This window comes from Saccoglossus kowalevskii, chromosome 9, assembly GCF_978046115.1.
Source record: "Saccoglossus kowalevskii chromosome 9, keSacKowa6.1, whole genome shotgun sequence".
Classification (NCBI taxonomy): domain Eukaryota; kingdom Metazoa; phylum Hemichordata; class Enteropneusta; family Harrimaniidae; genus Saccoglossus; species Saccoglossus kowalevskii.
In genome coordinates, this window is record NC_140649.1 from 31451353 (window position 1) to 31468385 (window position 17033).

General features: G+C 34.3%; 1 protein-coding gene and 1 long non-coding RNA gene across 3 annotated transcripts in view; one reads left to right on the top strand and one right to left on the bottom strand.

Annotated features, from left to right (window-relative positions):
- The window catches only part of LOC102801330 (uncharacterized), a 149048-nt gene extending 133501 nt beyond the window's left edge, over nt 1-15547 (top strand). Inside the window, exons 12-24 of the mRNA XM_085503404.1 lie at nt 567-752; nt 1099-1201; nt 1482-1585; nt 2623-2637; nt 3424-3561; nt 3807-3920; nt 4083-4214; nt 5184-6878; nt 7525-7620; nt 8541-8655; nt 9124-9263; nt 9375-9473; nt 9809-15547. Coding sequence (XP_085359530.1) covers nt 567-752; nt 1099-1201; nt 1482-1585; nt 2623-2637; nt 3424-3561; nt 3807-3920; nt 4083-4214; nt 5184-6878; nt 7525-7620; nt 8541-8655; nt 9124-9263; nt 9375-9473; nt 9809-9988 — 3117 coding nt within the window. The 3' untranslated portion in view covers nt 9989-15547. The remainder of the gene's footprint in view (nt 1-566; nt 753-1098; nt 1202-1481; nt 1586-2622; nt 2638-3423; nt 3562-3806; nt 3921-4082; nt 4215-5183; nt 6879-7524; nt 7621-8540; nt 8656-9123; nt 9264-9374; nt 9474-9808) is intronic.
- LOC102802515 (uncharacterized) overlaps nt 1-17033 on the bottom strand; it is a 494330-nt gene that overhangs the window by 324913 nt on the left and 152384 nt on the right. The window lies entirely within an intron of this gene.

Below are 17033 nucleotides of genomic sequence, written 5' to 3' on the forward strand. Positions count from 1 at the left end.
TTGATGTCAGATGAACATAACATTACATGAATGATCTGTAAAAACAGAATCACAGATGACAATAATAAGATGGTACTGTCAAAATGTACAAATTGTTCTCTTCGCGCATAATTCCTATATACCCTTAGGAGTACATGTGCTCAGGTAAATAATAGGGATATGTAGATCAGCATAATGTATATCCAACATACAATAAATGTGATTGTTGGTCAATGTGCATCTATAATAGAACAAATATGGTATTATTTATCACTTCTACAGGCCAAAGGTCACACATCCTGGTACTTTCTTGTGACAGATTTGCTATAAATGAGAATTTCCTGATTTTTCCCAAAATGCAAGCTGTTTAACGTACAATATTGTTTAACACATGGCAGGTATTGAGATGTTGGTAATCAGTAATTATTGCTTGGGAATGCCAGGATGTGTGACCTTTAGGGATCATGCTTAATGCCAGGATGTGTGACCTTTAGGGGTCACATGTGACAAATATTTTGGTGGGATGTACTGTAGTGATTAGAAGATCCAAAACTTGTCATTTACATGCAATCTATTGTATTCTATAGCTTGGTAGCTGTTCTCACATTCGTCTTCTCTCCCTCCGGGGGAATAAACTTGAAGTGTTGCCTGATGAACTTGGAAGGATATCCCGGCTAACTGTTGTCAACCTTAGCAATAATCGTCTCAAGTATCTACCATTCAACTTCTGCAAATTAAAGAATTTACAAGCATTGTGGCTTTCTGACAACCAGGTAACCTCTAATTTTTATATTGACAATTTTTTATCAAAAAACAAACAGAAATTGTTAGTATAAAGCAAACTTTATTTGTAGTTATAAATGGGTATAAAATAAAGACATAATGTTTAGTTTTATGAAATAAAGCTCCTATAAAAATAATTTCAGGAGTTTTACTTGAAAAGAAATTGTTTGCACTGACTAAACACAAACAAAGTTGGCAGATTTGTGTCCAAATTAATAATTCTGTATTCCTTTTGAAACAAAAATAGGAAATGTTGTTGCCTCCGTTTAATAAGTTGAATGTCTGTGACGGATCTTTAGCTTCGCACATTTGCTGAATTATTTGCCTTTCTTACAGTCTAAACCACTGATACCACTTCAAACAGATTGGGATGAATACTATCAAAACAGGATACTGACGTGTTTCATGTTTCCACAACAACCAAGGCTTCCTGATGACGGTAACATAAACTCATATCTGCTTGTAAAAATATTAATGCATGGGCTCTTCAGACAAATGAAGTAACAGCGCCCTGCAGAGTCCTACAGGATTTTTTAAAAAATATATGAACATGAGCCCTCAGAGTCTGACATCCCGATACTTTTGTTTTTGACAAAATTATTATATAGTAATTTTGAACAATTTTTAAAACTACAAATAATTACAAGTTTGTGACAAATTCTTTGAAGACACTTTGTATGTACTGTCCCATTAATAGTGCTCTTATTTGCTGTTTTCAGAAATTTATTTTAGTGATGGAGAAAGTTTTCATCCCTCACTTTGGGAAGAAGAAAGAAGGGCAAAAAAACAGATTATGTTCGATGTCAACGACTCAGAGTCAGAGGTTAGAATTGTTATTAGCGTTACAATTGTGTTTTTTGTACAATTTTTAATCATACGGGTACTGAAAAAAACAAACTGTTATTGTATTGTATTGTTATATCAAGTACCGGTAAGCAGTCAACTATGGTAAGTGTCAATTCTGACAGACAGCATTAAAGTTTGTGCTCAAGTGCATAAAGTTGAATTGTCAGCAAAATTTTTTTTGAAGCCTTTGACATGTCAAATACTCTATGTACTGTAATAAATGCAACTGCTATGGGATTCACAAGATATTGCCTTGCCAATAAGCGAATATCATGGAACAGTTCCTTAGATTCTGTTATGATTGAGCTTTCAGCATCCTAGGGTGTCGTCAAGCCACCAAATCACACACAAGATGGACTATGTAACGAAATTAATATTCGATACAAAGCATTTTCAATAAAATTAGTCTGAGATACAAACCAGAATCTTGAGTTGACTCGAACTTCAAACATTGTATACTTCTTAGGTTAATTGTGTTTAGCACTCAAATTCAAACAGCAAAGCATGATGGGATTTATTGTGCTCGAGACAATAAATAGCTAATTTGATTTAGTACGCAACATGTCAGCTTTGGATTAGTATATTTTGCAAATACTATAACTTTTTTGGTCAAATTACTCAAAATTATTTAACTAAGTTCTGTTGACAATACAACTTTAATATATCTGCCCAGGTAAGTAAAATTGAAAACGGCAGTGTTATTTGTAGTGTTTCATTGAGTGTTTAATTTCTGTTCAGATAAGTGTAACAAATTCAATGTATGTGTTCAAATGAGTGTTCAACTTGTGTTCAGATGCATTAACTCAGAATGAGTGCTATTATTGGTGTTCTAATGGGCATTTCATTTGAATGTAAAGTAAGTCAAATCGGAAAGAGTGTTATTGTGTTCATTTATTGTTCAATTCTCAGTACTAGTTTTGAGGATTAAATGTCAAAATTACAGAGAAAATGTTAAATAAAATTCCAGACTCATTTCTAAAACGAAAAAATATTTTCTCTCTTTTTATTCTCAAGACAATGAAGATCAAGGTAAGGTCGCGAATGTACCTTGTTGCCATTGTTACTATTTGATGTAATGTGGTTCACTCCATTCATTTCAGGCCTAGTTCATTTGTGATTTAAAAACGTGTAGTGTTTAGTATGTGGTTTAATGGGTTGTGGTATATTGATGTGTGGTATAATGTTATGTAGTGTATTATTATGTAGTGTATTCTGCATGTTAGTATACACCCTGTTTGTAAAGTTGTGTTAAATACAAAGTTAAAAATGTTCTGTGTGTTTACTTGATTTGAATCCTAATGTCTGGCAAAAAAGACAGAACTAGATAAATCTTGTCGGTGTTTAAAAATTTATTATACATTGTAATATGTGACAAAATTTCACAAACAATTTTGAAGGACAAACACATTTATTCTTGACAGAAAAATAACAGATGAATAGTGTTTTTTATGAATGGTCTAGTTTTAAAATGATGTCTTAGCGAGTTTCATTTGTTTGACCATAGACCCTCTACTGGTTTGATATTATGAATATTATGAAAAAAAAATGCTTAAATTCTTCTCATTCACTGCCGACCATTCAGTTTATGTTCTCATTGCCAGTTCATGCTCAGTTATGTTAAAATTCATGTTTGATGAATCGTTGTGTTTGTTTGTTTGCCTATATGAAAATAAATATTGAATCTTAAACTTGATAAATATTTTCCATCTCTTTTTGTTCATGAAGTCTTAATCAAAAAGTTGTAAATACAAATAAATGGTACAGAAATTGTGAATAAACACTAAATGCTGTTTATATTTTATTTATCGTTTACAGCGTTCATATAAAAGGTCACCAACACCGTTCCCAAAAGAGCCGTATAAACCGAGAAGATTAGTGTTGACGCAGCCTAACGGAGACATTCCGGATGGTCGAAGGGGTCATAATAAAACACCAGGTTACTCAGCAGTTGAGGTCAGTGGTCAAGCCTTTCACCGCTTCTAGATATCTTGAGTGATATTTCATTCAAGAAATATTTTTTAATTGTTTCTAGTGGGAATTGCTCTCCCACAATGCATTGCATAATCACATGCATAGTAGATTTAAATAGAAGACAGTATAATTTAATATCTTATGTTTACTATACCCTCTTCTAATGGTTTAATTTATATTGAATATGAGTGCTGCAAATACACAACTATTTTTACCCCCACTTCCAGACAAACAGACTAGGACTGGGACCCGATATCAGAATTGGCGAAGCGAAAGTAACCAAACCTAGCAAACCATCATCACCACTTCATGATAGGCACCATCTGTATAACGCTGATAAGGTAATTGTTTATGCATTGTAGTATCTATGTGTAACTTTTCCTGTCATATAGCAGTATGCAAGAGTTTTTCCATTATTGTCAGTACAATTCTACAAATATTTGTGTTCAATGCCTACTAGAAATATTCTGATGTCATTCGCCATATCTCGGTTTTTTTCCCAGAAAAAAAGTGCCAAAGACAAGGCAAGAATACGAAGGGGGTCGCGGGATAGTACAGGAACGGAGAGTGATACATCGCCGACAAGAAGTCTATTGAGTTCTTCCAACTCATCACCGTCTAGAAAACCGGAAATGGTAAGCTAATCAATGACCTTTATAGGGCGGTGTTCATCGCATCGCATCCTGTTCGATGGGACTCATAGCGAAGTACACAATGGGCGTAAAATACATTATTAGTTTACATTAAATTTGAGCATATGCAGTGCGGCCAACACTCTTAAACCTGGATAGCTTACCTCATTTACTCACATTATTAAAAACCAATGTAAAGCAAGTAGCCGTCGATATCTCAATGCGAGCAATGATATTTTTTTTTATCATGAATAATAATTCTCTTGGATCATCATGATCGTTTTTCCAAATACAAAGACGTGATAATTGGAGAGAATGTAACATTATTCAAAGGGAAAAACAGGTTTTATTGCTCTTTCTATCTCATCATGTTCTGGATGGCCGTCTTGGTCTGCACAGCAATTCATTTACTAAGTGACAATGTTAGCTCTCACTAATACATGATATTGTCTGATGGGAAAATTTGTGCAGTAGTAGTTCTGAATAGTATTAGTTTTTTGGCAAGAACGTCTTGGCAGATGCTAGGATTCTCTGCAGGGCATATTCCTATATTCTGTCCTTACGTTTTCTTCTATGCTATAGAATAAAAGCCATTGCTTATTTTGATCAGTTACTGATTATTTTGATCAGTTACTGATTATTTTGATCAGTTACTGATTATTTTGATCAGTTACTGATTATTTTGATCAGTTACTGATTATTTTGAACAGGTAATGATTACTATCTACAATGAGAGTAACATTTTAAATGTTCACATAGTCTGCCATTAAATATAATATTCAGTACTTCAGTACCTGTCTCGTTAAACAGTGATTGTCATATTTCTGTCAAATCTGTTGCTGAATGAAAACAAACATGAAATACTCCGATTGGTTTTTGAATTGCATAAAATTATGTGTGATTTCTTGTCTTGTTATATTTTTTTTCATGAGGTGACAGTTCTTGAGGTGACAGTGTTTTTTTTTGTTGCAGATGATTCACAGTACATCAGGAAGATCAATTAATGACGATGACAGTGAAGACATAATGGTGGCCGCTAAGCAACCTATTGTGACAGCGCCACCACACCGGGATAGTCCAAGTCCTGATAGCGGCAAAGGTAGCCCAGGTGAAAGGTCACCACTGACGTCAACATCACCTATGGATAATAGTCCAATTAGAACATTGCCGGATGGTAGTCCGGTGCGTAGTCTACCGGATGGATCATCAACAAAGTCGCCAACAAGTCCAACAACAGTTTTGCCGGCTCCAAGTGGAAGCTCTGATAAAATTACATTGCCACATGAAAGCCCGAAAAAAATTGTGTCTGGAATTCAAAGCCCAGTAAAGCAGTCTTCAGGTAACTGTAGCCCAGCGAGAAGAATTCCACCGAATGGAAGCGTAAGCAGCAGTCCAGTGAAGCGAGCTACAAAAACTGGAAGCCCAGTGAAAGTTGTGCATTCTCAGGTTCATAACAAAACAAACACTTTACCTTCTTCAATGGGAAGCCCCACGAAAACTGTGAGTTCAAGCGGAACAAATACGCTACCCAGTTACGAACAGTCCATCACTAAAAAGATGGATTCACCAAAGAAGATTTCAGAGCCTGTCTCACAGAAAATCATTAACACTGATAGAAATGGAGATCCGCGGTTGCCAGAGCGACCACAAACGCTGGATATTGTGAATAAAAATGTTAACATAAATGAGAATAATAAACAACATGAAAAACATGTAAACAACATGAATTCAGATCGTAACAATAGAACTAATAGGGAAAATTACGGGAAGAATTCCCGGAATACCATGGAAAGGACTCCAGTTCCAGGATGGAGTGATGCAACAAGTCCGGATAGTCCGGAAGTACAAATGAATTGCTATGCAGAAACTTATTTGAAAGATAAGCCGCTTCCTAACTATCCAGATAGACGATTGGGGGGAAAACAGTATCCCCCTCCAAGTTATCATGCAACAGTGGATTGCAAACGAGGTTCTCCTAGAAATAGGACATCAGGTTATTCAAGTGACAACAGATCTGGATATGGAAGTGACAGGGAACGATCTCCTTATCCAAACAAATACCCGGGGTACATTGAAAGAGATAGGTCAGGATACTTCAGTGATAGGGAAAGGGGCTACCAAAGTGATAGGGAAAGGTCTGGTTATTTCAGTGATATGGAGCGTGCTGGTTTCTATGGTCACAGAGATAGGTATGGTTACAATGGTGACAGAGAACGGGCAAACCATTTAAAGAATGGTTATCATAGCGACAGGGAAGGACCTTCAGGTTACTATAGTGACAGGGAACGATATTCAGGTTACCAAAGTGACAGAGATCGACCGTCAGGTTATTCAACTGACTGGGAAAGGTCAATGTACCGTCAGACGCACAGCAATCGGAGTTCCCCGACCAGGAATTCTCCTCAGTTTGGTCCTGCACATGGAAATTCTATTAGAAACTATGGTCAAATACTGAACCGATTAGACAATGTGAAAATAGGATCTCGAAGTCCACAGCCACCATCACCGCTGACAAGAAGACCAGGTGACAATGGTGGCCATTCTCCACAGATACCAAGTTATGATCAAGCGATGAGAACGAGGCAACCAGGTGGTAATCAATCTAATAACTGGAGGCAGCAGGTCATGTCACATATTGATAGAAAAGGAGCTGATCATTCAATTAGGGTAAGAACATTTTTCATTTTGATATCTTGGCAACATGTACTTTGTTATGTCTTCTCAAAACTTGCCACCATTGCCAACTAAATCTCCTGATTAAACTGTAGTCTTGCTGCCATTGGCAACTAAATCATAGACTTGTTGCCATTGGCAACTAAACCATAGACTTGTTGCCATTGACAACTAAACCATAGACTTGTTGCCTTTGACAACTAAACCATAGACTTGTTGCCATTGACAACTAAACCATAGACTTGTTGCCATTGGCAACTAAACCATAGACTTGTTGCCATTGACAACTAAACCATAGACTTTTTGCCTTTGACAACTAAACCATAGACTTGTTGGCATTGGCAACTAAACCATAGACTTGTTGCCATTGACAACTAAACCATAGACTTGTTGCCATTGACAACTAAACCATAGACTTGTTGCCATTGACAACTAAACCATAGACATGTTTCCATTGACAACTAAACCATGGACTTGCTGCCATTGACAACTAAACCATAGACTTGTCACCATTGACAACTAAACCATGGACTAATTGCCATTTTTCTTTCAATAAATTGAGTATTAAAATCTTGTTGTACAAGTTCAAGTGTATGTCTGAGTTGTTGTAATGAGTAATGACCAGCTTTCTATTGTACAGGAATCTCCCGTCGGTTCACCGTCTCGGTATGAACAAGCACAGGCATATAAGAACGATTTACGACTCCGAATGATGAAGCAAAGACAACTATTAGATGTGAGTGGAAGTTTTTTGAATCGTATGAAGCCACTCATTATATTTAAATAATATTTATTGAAGATGGCTTCAAATCAAGGACTATAATTTTGAGACATTAGAAATCACTGTGTAATGCAATGGTTTGTAAAAGCTGCTACAAACTATCATTTTATCATTAATTTATTGTTGTAATGTGCATGTTCAGTATGGTTGCCATATGACGTATAAAACACATTTGTTTACCATAAAATTGAAACACATGCTGCCGAACGACTGCAACGTTTTAAAAGTGCTAGTAATGTATGCAATAATGCATGTTATTATAAATCTGGCACCAAAAAACAATAGAATTTGATTTTTTGTCATTAAGTTGTATCAGCTCTTGTACCAAAACATATCAGCACTCGTTTGAACTTTCAACCTTTTCCTTATATGGGTTGAACTACATCATCAAAAAGGAACGTTCATTGACATCACATTTAAACACTTTCGTTTGTTTACAATTGGACGCAGAAATGCTATATAGTACCTGACAAAATTGAATCCTGTCACTGAACGCAAATGTTCACGCAGTGCAAAGCATTTTTTTATGCGATTTGGGCTATAATCTCTCAAGATGTGTGATAATCACAAGAATACCACATGGCAGTATGGGGTCGCGTCAACCTCTGCTAAATCGGTTGATACGAACATCGTACAGTCTATGTGTATACTTTGCAGTGTTCTCATGGCAACCTCTTAATGTGATGTTAACCAAAATCCTGATTATCATGTTCACTTCTGTCCACCTTAAATAACATGAATATGATGAAGCATCTACTAGCATACTAGACATGGTTGCGGGACTAATTTTTTGTGGAGAACTGCATGTGGATAGAGGGCGCTATACTAAGTTGACAAGTATTGACATACTGCATATCCCTTATGTTTTCATATAGGTTGATGATGTACCGAGTGATCTTGGAAGTGATGATGTCTTTACACCATCACCGTACAGGACAGAATCTCCATCAAGTTTTAGTAGAAGTCCTCAATCACAACGAAGGAATATAGGTAATAACATATTTCAGGTATATTTATATGGAATAATACCCCTCAGTCTGATGGGTTAAATTAAGTTGGCCCACTTAGTCATATGGATATTAATAAGGCATACCCTTTAACATGAATAATATGGAATAACCATTAGTCACATTATTATGAATAAGGCATGCCCCTTAGCCATATGGGAAAAAAATAAGGTGTACCCCTTAGTCACATGGAAAAGATTAAGGCAGACCCTTAATCCCATGGATAAGAATAAAGCATACCCCCTATTCATATGGATGACAATGTATAGTCACATTGGTAAGAGTAAGGTGAATCCCTCAGTATCATAAATAAGAATCAGGTATGTAAACTAGTTTTGGTGCTGATTCTACCACCCTGGTGTATCCTATATAGTCTTTGGTACATTTGGTAACATAACTTTTGATGCTCTGTTTAACACAACAATACCTTGTTTTGATTTTTTTGGTATAGACGGAAGTCCCCAAATGAATAGTAATAGATCAATGCCGCCTTCACCACCGACTCGTAGCAAACAACTCAGACCACAGCCTGGGATGGTAGATCCAAGACTTTCACCAAGACAGAGATCGAGAGAACCACACAACCAACCTGTAAGCACCAGACTATTTTAAAAGAGACTGTTTAATAATATAGGTGCTGTACTTTGTACTAAGTGAATTTGTGTGTGTTTTAAATTGATATATTTTTTGTTTCATTTGCAGAGTGTATATGAATATGTGATATCAAAGAATCCTGGCTTAGGATTCAGTATAGCTGGTGGCATTGGATCCCAGGGAAATCCATTCAGACCAAATGATCCTGTAAGTTATTACCTAAATTATGTACATATGTTTCTAGTTCACCTTTCATATGTTGTAACTGAGATTTATTCCTTTGATTTTGATATGCAAATAATGTCAACCTCAGCCAATCAGATTGATTCAGCTGTATGTAAATGATATGTAAATGTGTCAACCTTACTCAACCAATCAGTTTGATTCAGCTGTATATAAATGTTATGCAAATCAAGGTCAACCTCAGCGAATCAGATCATGTTATATGTTGATAACGTTATAAACTCAGACTAACATAAAAAGGTTGCCAAAGTACAAACTGAAGTATGTGAAATTTGACTGAAATTTAATTTTATTCCAAGGGTATATTTGTGACTAAAGTTCAACCGGAAGGTCCAGCAGCAGGACTGATCTATCCTGGTGATAAATTACTCGAAGTGAGCGGTATCGACTTCAGACATGTTGACCACCAGCAGGCCGTCATAGTGTTGAAAACGAACAATCCTGTAAAGCTGGTCGTCAGCCGAGAAGAAGCTGCATGATATGGACACAGTGCGTGATGGTTGAAGACATCAAATCAGGAATCATCTCAAGTTTACGCATTACAGGCAGGGATCACCTCAAGTTTATGCATTAGGAACAGCTAAAACCATATAAATGTTTTTCCCCACTAAAACAAAATAATAATGAATTTCTGTGTAATTTTTCTTATTTTCTTCTACATGATATCTAATTCCCCCACAAAAAAAACATATAAAAGGACCAAGTCAATGTATTTTTTTTACAATCACATATCAATATCAATTCAGAATCTGTTAAAGATATATTTATAATTAAAACAATCACCAGTCTCATTTTCACATGTCCCTGCAGTTTAAATGACCAAACTTTTATTGAGCCATTCAGTTGTCTAATTATTTTTATCTGAATAATGTCACAAATGTGCAGTTGTCATGGGAACATGTTCATGATGACAGTTCACCCAGAATGTGATCAGTTCACCCAGAATGTGATCAGTTCACCGGAAATGAATTTTCAATAATTTAAATTAAAAATCTGTGTCTGATACATAAATAAACTTTATTATTTGGACCTTGTTTTCACCGCTCTTCCATATAGAAATATGGCTTCATAAATTCATGTTTGTCACCTTATCATCTCTGTCTCTGCTCGCATCTTATAAGATGAGATATTTAGGTATCATTTCATGGCTGAGTATGATTTATATAAAGATTCAAAAAATCAGAATTGTCATCCAATTTATTTTATCCAGGAACAAGGAACTTACTTATATTGACAAAGACACAGTGAAAGCAATAACAATTGTTCACCTGACAATATAGTGTCCTGGTGGATTTGATGTTACAAGGATCTATGTTTTAAATTCACTTGATTGTGAAGAAAATACTGTGGAATACTTTATTTTCACTGGAATTAATTTTCGCTGAAAAGGCTTTTTGGGCGGTTTGCTTGGAATTTATTTTCACTGATTTTTGATGAGATTAATGTGAAATATAGGAAAAAAAGTATATTCACTAGATTTTATTTTCACAGAATCATCCCTTCAGTGAAAATAGTGAAAATAATTTCCAAGCGAAAATAAAGTATTCTACAGTAACGCATCCTTTGGTCAACTTTTCATATCTACTGCAATTATATTACTGTGATAAGCAAATGTAAAACTTGGCTATTAATTTAATAATTGCGTCTTCTGGAGTAAAAATGTAAAACACATTTTCTCAACAAGATCCATAATCCAAGACTTGTTTCACTTATTCCAATATTTTCATTAATTTGGTATTAGTTTTGGAGCATATTTGACAGTTTTTTAGTGATCCTAATTGAAGAAATTTGACAGATTTTGTGAATTTGTGTACAAATTTTCAATGGGGAAATGGTTGATCATACAACTTATAATAATAATTCATATGTACTACTTGATAGTCTGAATGTTTACTTTTTTTTTTCACATCGCATAATCGTAAGTTTGCAATACAATAAAACAACTGCAGTACTTTTATATAAAAAAAACAGAGAGATTTCCAAAAATACTCTTCCCAAATATTGCCTTAACTACCTGAAAAAGCTAAAATATGCAAGATGTCTCTCTGTATGTCTTGCCTTATCATATCACAGGTCGTTATTTAAGTCTTGAAAGTTATGCAACTTTTTATAGATTTGAATTTTTTATTAAATATATGAGAGAGGGATTTGAGGGTTACAGATTACTAATATAGGGTGTTCTCAAATGTACGCATTGCATCAATTAACCAAGGCCGTAACCAAGGTGACCTGATAATACATTGTCAGTCTAGATGCAGCAATACTGTCTACATTTGGACAAGCATATCGAACAAATAAACCTCAAAATTTCATGTAACTAGTGATGAAATGGTTCTGTGATGTACACTGCATGATGGGATTGCTGTTCACACGTTAGTATTGTTAAGATATTTCATCAGTGAAATAATCATGTTTTTGAGCAATTGACGAACGATTACTCAAGCAAATAAAATTAATCTGATGAATGGGATTGCTTTCATGCATCTGTAACATTTACACCATACAATCATTTCATTGGTGTATTTAATGTTTGAAATCTGGTCAAAATCCTGAACTTTGTCATCATTTCTGAACATTTGTTGTTTTGTTTGTAATTTGTAATTGTTAATAATATTTTGGAATGGGGATCACTGATACATTATGTATACTGCTTAAACTTTCAAATGCTAAAGTCAGTTTTCATCACCTGTCGCAGAATAAATTTATCTTATAGGCATTTGAGGGAATGAAATTTTAAGTTGGTTGCTCGTTCTCTTAAAGATTGCAATGAAGTGGTCACTGTAACAATGATCACAAAATTATCAAATTTATCAGGTGACAACCCTCCCGCTTTAAGAGAAGACACTAGTTTTTTAGGGACAAAACTATGCTGTCAAAAAAAATAGGTGTCGAAAATTAAAAGTGATTCTCTAGTTGGAAATATGAATTTAGAGAAAATTGAAGTGTGAATGACACCCTAGCTACATTATCTGAAACAAAGAATATAGAAAAAAGCACTCCCTAGTTAGGAGTAAATTAGTACTGATTGAAAATAAAGAGTTTCTGAATATTCTGTTTATGTTTAACTTGCTAGGGAGTCAGTCACATTATTTTTATTGTATTATGGCATTGATAATGACAATTTAGATGCTGCAGCTGCCAGTAACATTATTAGCCATGGTATCTTTTACTGTACAGAGTTGTGCAACTGTCTCAGTTGTATTTTGTGCAAATCTTGTTATTTTTGTCAGTCTGAATTACTTGTGTAAAATATTCTGTACATAGGAACAAGCCGTATTGTTGTGAAAATTCAGGGGTCTTTTATAAAGTAATGTATTCATAAGGTATTCAAAAGTGTCTACATAAGGGGCCCAGTGACTCAATGAATGCATTTATAATTGGGCAAGCAATATACTATACTATGCTAACAATTGAACATGTCTTCTCATCAATGAATGCATTTTTCTCTCTCCAAATTTAGAAATATTAAATAATTATTTGCTTGTCACTGACAGTTCAGTAGGAAGAGATGAACATTACCACAAGAGGGCAGTATTCATAGTGCCTTGCGTGGTGCAAACATTTATCATGAACTGTAGAGGGCGCAGTTTGTAGCCCTCTAGTGACAGTAATATTAACTAGATGAGACCATTTTGCATCATAGACGATCACTTTCATGCACTATATTGAGTTGGACCAAGTATATTGCAGGGATAAAAATTGTGAAATAATTGTAATTTTTTAAAATGATCAAAAGTTTTTCGGGTATAGGTGCTGTTACATATTGTAAAAGGACATTTAATTTGGTTTTTAGATTATTTAAATTTATTTAACTTTTAGTTTTAGCTTTTTACATGGTTGAACCATAGGTATAGATGTTTTTATTATCAGTGCACATAATATTTTTGGATTTTTACTTTCTTGTAATAAAATTTGAAAATTCATGTTTTTGTGTAAATATGCACACAGATTTTGTTCAGACTGTTTTGATTCTGTTTAATTTATATTACAAACATCATTTAGAAGCATGTATTTTATCACATGACATGTACAACAAACATTTTATATTAAAAACAAAAACAAGACTTGTGGGAAAATGCAAGTTGAATACACAACCTTTTTTATTATCACTTTAATCAGGTGGTTTTATAACTGATCCTGAAAAAGCAGAATGTTATACTGCTCTTTCCTGTTCTCTTCTGATTTATTTCGCTGCTTATTTTTAGCAAAAAAACTAATATTTTCTTTACTCAATTATTAGGTTTTCCACAATTTGGTATAGTAAACTATCGCTGTTGGCCTTCAATGCAAACGTGTAATATTGACTTCAAGCTTATCTGTACAAAATGAGTAATTCAAGTCATCTTAAAATTCTCACTAGTTAGTTTGCCAGTTTGACCAGGATTTATCAGCATATTGTGAAAGCAGACTCTATTGGCTGTTGTCTGTACCTGTTCTTCAAATACCACTGTGTGATTGGTTGGTTGGTGGGCATGTACATTAAAAAACGAAATTAAACAATTTCATATCTATGATGCTTAAGGGACAACATCAAAAGTTCAATGTAGGATAAAAAACTTAATTCCTTTAGTTCCCCCCACCCCTCACTGAAACTTAATTAATAAATATTGATAATGGCGTCACAGACTACATTCACCATTAAATACAAATTGATAATTGGACAGTAGTATGACATAGCAGTTGGTTCTAGGTCCATGCCCTGGTCTTGGATGTTTTTTTTTCATTTTCTTTTATTTTTGTCCACTGGATAGGAAAAAAAAAACTACAAATACTCCAATTTTTTTGACTTAATTAAAAAATAAAATCGTTTTTGTAGGATGGAAACTTTTCTAGGTCAACACAGACACCCCACCCCATCCCACCCCACCCAAAGCAATTAAGTTTTTTTATCCGACATTGATCTTTTGACGTCGTCCGTAAGGCTCAAGCACTATCGACAATTTAGAGAAGCCAGGATAATAACCAAATTAACGTTGACAAATTCAAAGTCACAGTCAAAGCCACAGTGAATTCTTTGACATTTATTTTTCATTCTAGTGACTTTCTTATTTGAGTAGAAGACTGCAGCTGCTTCCCACATACATAAAAATTAAAAAGATGGCAAGAAAATCAGACAATTTTTGCTTCCCATTTTTGACATCCCCGTGAACATATAACTCGCCCATTTTTCTGATGTCAAGTCTTGTGCCTATTATTTTTTCCCGAACAAAATCATATTTTCTCATTGAACGCATACATAATGCCTCCTCAGGCATTCCATGTATGTATGGGTGTACAGTTTTGTTGTCGGCCATCAATATCTGATGCTCAAAATACACCATTCTGAGAAAAGGATTCTGCTGTAGAGGGCGCAGTTTGTAGCCCTCTAGTGACAGTAATATTAACCGTGTCTTGAACCAAATAATATATTTTGCATTTAGGATTGAGCATAGAATACAGCAAATTCTATTTTTGTGATTATGGCAATGTTGACTTTGAAACATCATATTTTTAGTCACACTGTGACTTTGTGGAGTAAATAAAATATTAACATTATCTATGCAATTTTTCTGATCTGTTAAAACTTTGCATCATGTCTAATCCAAATACAAAATTCAGGTTTCTTGTCTCCACCATGTGTCAGATGAATTAGGCAATCTTCCATCTCCAGAATCTCCATGTAGCATACATTTACAAATTTGGACATACCTTTACTGCCCTTTAGAGATAGAAAATATACAAACTTCCTTTCATTTTATGCTCAACATTCCTTGGGAAAACCAATCTTTGAAAGAAGTACAGACAAAATGTGATTTTATTTGTCACCTTTTTATTTTTTTGTTAGAATAATTTTTAAGATGACACTGCAAAGGCATGTTTAACATTTGAACAATTACTACTAGTTTTTACCTCTGCTGTATTTACTGTTTTTGTTGATAGCAAGAACCGCTTTGTACCCAAGTATTTACTTCCCGTTAAAATATTTTAATTTAATCTTTTTTCCACTGTAAAGAGAATTTGTACTTGATATTCAAAAATAAAATCAAACTTTACCTAAATCGTTGATAGGTTGTGTTCTCAGTTCTTGGGGAATTACTTTGTTCCACAGGACTGATTATTGTCCAATGAATAAGCTTTGGTTACCCCAAATAATCCGTTTCATTTCTGAAACATTTTTCAATTCAAAATAACTGTTTACACAATTTCAGCTTGTTATCTACATGTACATTTTTTTAGAACTATGGTGTTATGAGTCATCCATTATGTTTTGGATTATTGAAAATGTTGGTTGAGAGGAAAATCAGCCACTGCTACCATGATTTGAAATTTATTATTATTTATTCCAAGTTTGCACAGCTTCGGGTTATAGATAGGGGCAAGATATGATCACCTTTCCTTAACCCGAAGTTATGGAAACCTTTCTAAATCAAAATACACATTTGTATGATGAATTCATGTTGGCTGATAGCTACTTGCCAATATTTATTTACTTTATTAGCTCCGCTGTTGACTTTGTTGAGCGGGATTTATCATACGAGTGATTGTCCGGTGTCCAGTGTCATTGTCTGGTGTTCGCGGCAACTTTTTACTTTTTAGACTTCTTCTTAAAAACTACAAGTCTGATTGCTTTGGTACTTGGTGTATATGTACCTTTGGGTAGACCTCACTTGGATTTTGTTCATTTCATGATGATATCTTTATTTTTTGGTGAATATTTTTGGTAAAAAGTGATATTTTTGACTTTTTGATGAAAACCACAAGATCGATTGCTTTGATATTATATATAGGTACTACATGTGGACCTTTCTCAGATTCGTTCATTTTGTAATGACATCTTCAATTTTCTAATTTTGATGAATATTTTTGTCTTTTTTGGTAAAAAGTGATATTTTTGACTTAAAAACCGTCTGATGGCTTTAATATCATACATATAGGTACCTCATATGAACCCATCTCAGGTTTGTTCATTTTGTGATGATATCTTCAATTCTCTAATTGAAACGTGTATTGCTAACAGCAGAGCTCTCTCAGCTGCGAGGCTGCTAATTTTTGCTTGGAATTTATTTTTGATGAAGGGGTGATCAAGTTATTTAATGGACCTTTTTTCTTGTATTTTACATTCAACTAATCCCAAATCAGTGAAAATGAACACCATGCAAAACATAAACAAATTTTGAGCAAAATTCAATCATGACAACAATAAACAAGATTTTACAATAAACAAACACATTATTTCGTGTTTGGATGCTCTCTGAAAACAGGGACTTATAAATTGATATCGTCATAACAATTTGAACTTCAGATATAAATCATGCATTTTATGATACATATATATTTTCGCAAACTGATTCAAGATGGCTAGTTTTTGTCCTAAAAATCATCAAAATCAAGCATTCCTGTTATTCCAGAAATTGATTTTATCTGTGCATGGATAGATTTCCCCAAACATGATACAAGTATTAGACATTATACATACTGTTTACTCAAATTGGCCAACAATATCTATAATATTATTTTCCAGCTGTTTTAACTACCCTTTGATTC